At 48.4% G+C, this 7,500-nt stretch overlaps 1 protein-coding gene across 6 annotated transcripts in view; it reads right to left on the minus strand.

The window, feature by feature from the left end:
- grb10b (growth factor receptor-bound protein 10b) overlaps positions 1-7,500 on the minus strand; it is a 43,004-nt gene that overhangs the window by 18,486 nt on the left and 17,018 nt on the right. For 3 of the 6 annotated variants that reach the window (XM_076970414.1, XM_076970416.1, XM_076970415.1), the window contains one exon: positions 2,449-2,542. In XM_076970414.1, coding sequence (XP_076826529.1) covers positions 2,449-2,542 — 94 coding nt within the window. Of the gene's footprint in view, positions 1-2,448; positions 2,546-7,500 lie in introns of all 6 variants that reach the window. The other 3 variants (XM_076970411.1, XM_076970413.1, XM_076970412.1) reach the window with 1 other exon arrangement.

Consider the following 7,500-nt stretch of genomic DNA (forward strand, 5'->3'; position numbering starts at 1 on the left):
CGCTGCCAACTACCAGCAGACATGCAAATTCTCCAAATGGCAATTCTGCACTAGTCATAAATTTAAAAAGCCTTGGGGAGTTTTATCGGCGTGCCAACAAATGAGATTCGCTCTGGGGGAAGAAGAGGGCGAATGGGTTTGGCAGTCGCTTGACTCCGCTTTACGCCAGGCTTTTAAAAGGCAGCATTAACAGGAGCAGCCGCTAATGCACTACGCTGGTGCTCTTGACCTGAAATCCAAGACCACTGGTTAGCTGCTGGTCATGTGACCTGCCGTAAGCTCAGGACAGGAAGCAGACCGACGTCTCCGTGCTGCAGAGGTCGGCGGATTCTCGATCTTTGACTGGACGTCCCGAGCGCTCCTCACGCCAAAACACGTTCCTCCGAGACTGCCGCGTGCAACAGTGGAGCAACGCTTCAACAGGTGGAGAATCCTGGAGGGATGGCCATTGTACACCGGCTCCTACACCTTCTGGGTTCAGTTCCTCCACCCTTACTAGGTCCACGAGTCACTGCGGGGACATAAATGGCTTCACTTCTGCCCAGCAAACCTGCGGACGGCTCCAGCAGGGAGTACGGGTCGTGATTATGCGCATAAATTAACTTCAAAATGCATACATTAACCTCCACTGAAATGAGGGAAACGCACTCTATAGAAGCATGAGCTGAAGTGACCATGCCGACATACTGGCCAAACTAATAGCCTCGAGCCAAGGAGAGGTGCAGGCTTCCTACCTGCCGGCCCCGTGTTGAGATTCGCATCAGCATAAACCCCAAATGCGAAGGGATGTCCAAATCGGATTGGATGCGGGTCCTCCATAAACAGCGGAAGGCTCCTGCCCTAATGGCAGCAGCTGGAAAAGCTGTAGCCCACAGGGTTACGCAGGAAGGCTGCTGGCCTTGCAGGAATGAAGGCTAGTTCTTTCAGGACAGGTGTCGGGACATGAAAGGGAAACCATAGACCCCGAAGACCCCGAGTGCTATGATGTCATAATTCAATTACATCTCGACAACAAACTGACCAATGAGCAGTATCCTGTAGATATGCTTTGTTCATCAGCTAGAAAGCACTGCAATGGCAAGAACAGCAATAACAAAGGAGCTAAAATACAACCCTGAGGAACTCAGCAAGGGTCTGGTATTTGACAGAACACCATTAATGTCAACAGCCTGACAGAAAAGACGAGGCTAATACAGACAATTATAAGAACACACAAACTACGACCGCTGTGGGGGCCTCGCAGATACAGAGTTGAAAATGTCCAAATCACCGAAGCTCTGGGGCAAACGTCAGCACCCACGTCCCATCGTGTTCTGAAGAGGGTTCCTGCTTTTCCTCCACCCAGGCTCTGCTCCGTGGGGTTCTCCATTATTTGTTCCTCTGTCCTTGTGGACTTTGGCCAAGCAGCGGTCATCTGCCTGAACGGTCTCCGCGGGAGACGGATTTAAAAGGTCAGCACACCCTGGTGAATGCGGGTAGTCCGCGTCGGCGCCGGTAGAGGTTCTCAGCTGGGGCTTTAAACCGGTCCAAACCGGAACACGAGTACAACATCTGTGTTCCGACATCCGGTCCAAACCGGATCACAGCATCAGCTTTTACACAAGTTGAGCTCAACAAAAATGACAACTGCAAAGCTAGGTAGGAGGTGTAAAGACAGGGACGAGGCTGAATGTAGAGCGCAAAAAATGTTTCATAGATAATGCAGAAAAGGGAAAATAACCTCCATCAAACGTGAACTCTGTGCTTTGTTTGTTGTTCCAGCATACTGAAACCCCCCCCCCCCCCCCCCCACAGGAAGGAGAGACGGTAACAGATGCAGGTAGACTGAAGACACCAGAATCCTTCTGAAGCTAGACATCTCGTCTTGAAGGGACAGTTACGGACTTATTTGTGCTCTTTCAGTTCTACAAATACACTGAACCTTTCTGCTCCGTTTATTGCAGAGCGTGCTGCGCACACACACACACACACACACACACACACACACACACACACACACACACACACACACACACACACACACACACACACACACACGCTGGAGAGGGTCTGCTGTGTTCATGCTCCAGAATGCTGTGTGTGTGCCAATGTTAGACTGGAGCCTTAATGAGTCTCAGAACTGCTGAACAGTCTACAGTGTAAGAGGCCTCAATATGTACACACCAGGATGGACATAATGAGGAAGTTCCAAACTACAAAAAAGACATCTATGTGGAATACACACACACACACACACACACACACACACACACACACACACACACACACACACACACACACACACACACACACACACACACACACACACACACACAGCATAGTCACAACTAGTTTAGTATGTGATCTCTTAGATAACTGCCAAGCTCAAACACCCTCAGAAATGTCCGACACATTCTGAAAGTGGAACTTTAGTGATTATCATCTACAAAACCACTGAATACCACTAACCTTGGTGGTTGGGAGAGTTCCGATTGGCTGTTGACTGGAAACTTGACCCAATTAGTTCTGCCGGTCTGTGACTAGGAGTTCGGTCTACTTTATCCTGCTGAGACAAAAAGCCAAAGGTAAAAATAATTACTTGATCACCTCAATATTTCAGCAGCGTTGAGCATTCTACTTAAAGGTTAAACAGCTGTAGGGAGGTGTACATGCACACACACCCGCTGAATTTACTATATTAAGGAGCTAATAATTATTTGGAATTGTTAGATGTTAATTTAATCCTCAAGAAAATTTTCCCAAAAGCTTTTCCTGCCTAATACCAGACACTTGGAGAAGTGTTGCTGGCAGCTCCGCCTGCCTCAGGCAGGGACAGAACGCTCCGTTCGAGTGGCCTGTCTTCTCCGCGCATCCAGAAGAGAACATTCCGGCTCCTTGGCCGCGGTACAAAGGCCGCAGCGGCCGAGAACCATGGGATATCTTGGGCAGCGGCGGCGATCTGGGCCCTCGGAGCGCGAGTTTGAACAGAACATCCTGCGGCTCCCTCCAGCAGCCGCCCCGCCCGTGGCCGGCCGCGAAGATCATCTCTGATGTGGAGTCAACGGCAGTTCCAAGGAAGTTTGGGGGATTAAAGCCGGGTGGCTCTTCCATTTCTGATCCCAGATCAGTGTTTTTCGGGGCGTGGAGCTGGAGTAGATGCTGTCAAAACGCTGCCAAGCGAGGAGGTGGCGTGGTCTGGAGAGGACGACAAACAAATCCGCCGATCTGTCTGGAGGCGCAGAGCGGACCGCCGATTCCTAGAACAACCCGATTTATGTAATCGCGGTTTATGCCATCGTAATACACGGATGTCATCAGACTTGCAGCTGCAGCCGTGGCGTTGAAGCGGAAACATCTGCGTGGTTTGGCCGAAACCCTTCAGTGACAGCCAAGCCGTGAGCCGGTCAGCTCCTCGCCTCCTCCTCCAACTCTTTCCCACTCTCACGAAAAGTCAGAACCGACACGATACGGGACGGGTCCGGCAGCGTTTCATGCAGCTGCTTCAAACGCATCAGATGCCGTCTCTGACTGGGTAATGCAGTCATGTAAAACACCACCATGGGGAGAAATTTAATGTTGTGGAGAGATTTGCACAGAAATACAAAATACAGTGAGGATCAGGAACTATTAGACAATGCAATATCGTATCACGAAAGAAAACTGCACTGTATTCGGAGCCCAGATCAGCAGAGTAGGAAACACTGTTTGCAAAAACAATCCCCATCTGATACAGTACGAGGCTGGGATCAAATATAAATGTAAATGATGCAATATGTAAATGCAATGCAATATGTAAATGATGCAATATGTAAATGAATGGTAGTCATTCAGACATGGGTTATTGGTAGTCTTAGACACAGTGAGTTTTTAAATAGATCCAAGTTTAGTTCAATAATAGGGGTTTTGTATGTGCCAAGTGTATACAGATTTGGAACCCCACAACAAAAGATACCTGCATTGTTGCATTGTTTGTCCATAAAACATGACCTTTCCACTTTTAATGGGTGGTTTGTGTTTCAAACCGATCAGTCACAAATCCGGGTCACCTGTGGTCAAAGTGATGTGAATCACTGCTATAAAGCTTACGACCAATCAGGTGTTTGGACCAAAACAGTGTGGATATGGTTAACCAGTGGTCACGCAGAAGAAGACAAACGTGCACCTTAGAAGCCCGAAATAACGCATTACGCAGTGGAGAACATTTCAGAACCTGTTTGTCTGGTCCAGCTCAAGAAGATACGGATGAATGAAGGAGGCGCAGACGGCGGTGCGGGCATATTAAAAAAATACCACGGAGCGATTCAAATTTCAGCAGTGTGAACCAGAACAAAGTGAACTATGGCTTAGGATCCGATGCATAGGGCCTTAAACACCCCCCTCATGCTGCATGCAAAGGTTACAATTAGGCCTGGCTCACCTTCTAGTGATCAAAAGGTCAAACTACGGTGCATTCCAGAGGAGGAATGATTATAGTGCTCGTGTGTGTGTGTGTGTGTGTGTGTGTGTGTGTGTGTGTGTGTGTGTGTGTGCGCGTTGAGTGAGTGAGACAGGGATAAAGGACGCACACACCCATTTCATATGTCCAGGTGCTTTAATATGTTAAAAGGGGAAGCTGAGGTGACGGTTCTGGACGGGTTGGAGTTGTAGGAATATTTCAGTATTTTAGAATCCACACTTTGTGACAGGAGGAGAGGAGACAGACACACTTTGACCCTTCTTGTTTTGAATGAGGCACAGAGAGGATTTTGTCAGCCACACTGGACGTGAACAGTACTTCTATTTCAAATCGACCCAAACCAAACCGTTTCCGCGGCACGGCAGAATAAAAGAGCCTGATCCCGAACCAGGCGCTTCTGAGAAACGCCGTCGAGGAGAAGTTCGACTTCCAGGAACACGAGCCGAGAGCTTGCCAACAATCCACTTGATTCACTGTGAAAACATCTCCAAAAGGCTGAGGCGAACGTTTTACGACCCAAGAGGCTACTGGCGCGCCTGGTGAGCAGGGCGCTTAACGATGGGGGCGTGGCCGTGGCCCGCGGTAAGGCGGGGCTAATGGCACAGCCGCGTTTCGGAGGCAGAAACCACCGCGGTGCCAAACACATCGAGGCCTGTGCCAGCCGAGACGCTTACGAAAGGGGCTGAGGGGAGATTTGAAGATCTGCTTCAGCCCAAACAGGTTTTCCTCATTACTCTCTTTCCCAGTAACTGAATGGTCCACACATTGACAAAATTAAGCATTCATCCATGACGTCCCGTTATATGACGCTGTTCACAATTACAGGCATGCGAATCCAGAGAGGAGTGAGAAACATTCAGAAAGCACCGCCTGCTGTAGGAAAGTCCAAGATCGGCCTCACCTGTCAGAACTTTAATGATTGCAATATGCAACATAAACAATCCGGTGCAGGTGAGATTAAACCACATGCAATTCAGGCAGGTTTAATATTTTATTAACTATAAATAAGGCAGAGGGCACAGGCTCAATGTCAGCGCAGTCACACTAAACACACCGACAGGTCTGCCTTTACTGACCAAAGGAGTGAGGAACACCATCACACAGACAGGTCTGCCTTTACTGACCGAAGGAGTGAGGAACACCATCACATCGACAGGTCTGCCTTTACTGACCAAAGGAGTGAGGAACACCATCACACCGACAGGTCTGCCTTTACTGACCAAAGGAGTGAGGAACACCATCACACCGACAGGTCTGCCTTTACTGACCAAAGGAGTGAGGAACACCATCACACCGACAGGTCTGCCTATACTGACCAAAGGAGTGAGGAACACCATCACACCGACAGGTCTGCCTTTACTGACCAAAGGAGTGAGGAACACCATCACACCGACAGGTCTGCCTTTACTGACCAAAGGAGTGAGGAACACCATCACACCGACAGGTCTGCCTTTACTGACCAAAGGAGTGAGGAACACCATCACTTTGGGCTTTAATTGGGTTTTTTTTGTGTGTGGGAACATTTTGAAATCATCTCTTCAGTTATCAATTCTGAACAAAGAATATACCTGTGCTGCTTTCGGACTCAAATCTTTCATTCCACCTCAAAAGCCTCATTCTCATTTTTCACTCCACCACTGAGAAGAGCAACAAGTCATTGTTACCAGCAGAAAATAAAATAGCTATTTTAATTATTTATGAAACAGATTTTCTGCACAATGCAGCTGATACAGATTCATCCAGGCCCCTAGATGTCAGTATAATGGCTGTTTCATAACGAGAAGAAGAATCACTGGGAAAATGACTTGCTCATTAACTGGTCCCCAATGTTTTTCAACTGCCACTGAGCATACGATTGAAAAGTCAACTTCATAAACAATCGGAATGATTGTTTAAATGTCAACCGAAAAATGATCCGGGCTTCCTGATTTTTCTAACGAGCCACATGCACGTTTGCTGTGGCCGCGCTGGTGCAGACATCCGCCCTGTTGCCACGTTCTCTTACCCCTGGCAGCCCCCAATGTCGCCGGCCCGGACGTTATTAAACTCCAGCCTCGTCCTGCCGACCGACCAAATGGCGAGGGCCTGCTTTACAATCACAACACTGCAGAAAAGCAACGAGTTCAGGTACGTCGTTAGAATTTAGTGTACAAGGTTCTTCCCGATTCAAAGCCCGACTGGACCTTGGTAATTGGCAACAGATGTGAGAGAGATACAAACGATCTGGATCAGTCTCACTTCAGACAGTAGATGATGAGTGTTTGGAGAGGTACGACAGGCCAAAGCCCAATCTTAGTCTTAAGCCCAATTCCCAATGCTCCAGGAGTCAATCACCCACATCTTTATTGAATGCAACATAAAGAACATAATGCAATATTCTTCAGGGAGTCATATGGAGTGGAAATGCCCTTTGCACCTAATGGCACCCCTGCAGACTCCTGGTGATCTAGTGACCAAAAGCCAAGCCTAAATAAAGGGACCGTTCCTCAACAGTTCTAGTGATTGATACCCCAGCGGGACTGAACCACCAGCAAGTCAATCCTTCAGAGTGTGCAAGTCAGCCCTGTGTGTGTGTGCATGCGCTCACGTCAAGCTGCACCACGTGAACCAGACGTGAGAAACACACATCCACGTCGTGGCCATGGGCTGGCTGTTCGTCGCCATTCGAGCCCCGAAACTGAAATCGACTGCTCGTGACGGGTATACACTAATTGAGGGCGGGGACTCTCCTGCTCTGCCCCTCCCACTCACTCTGCCCCTCCCACTCACTCTGCCGCTCTGCTTTCAGCCTAATCGAAAGCCATCCGATCTGTCTCCATAACTCTCGTCAGGCATGGCACCAGGCTCTTAATAGCCGACCTGGGATCAGATCTGGTATCTGCTGCTATTTGCTATTTCACCAAAGACATCTCAGTATTGTACTGAGGTGATCTTACGGCATAGAACGGGTGGTATATTTCATAAGAACACTACACAATTTTTCAGTGATTATTTATTTATTTTTTATTATGTTTTGTTAACATTCTCAAAAACACAGCAGGCCTAATATGTGTAGGCCTGGAATA

The sequence above is a fragment of the Brachyhypopomus gauderio genome, chromosome 13, assembly GCF_052324685.1.
Source record: "Brachyhypopomus gauderio isolate BG-103 chromosome 13, BGAUD_0.2, whole genome shotgun sequence".
Classification (NCBI taxonomy): Eukaryota; Metazoa; Chordata; class Actinopteri; order Gymnotiformes; family Hypopomidae; genus Brachyhypopomus; species Brachyhypopomus gauderio.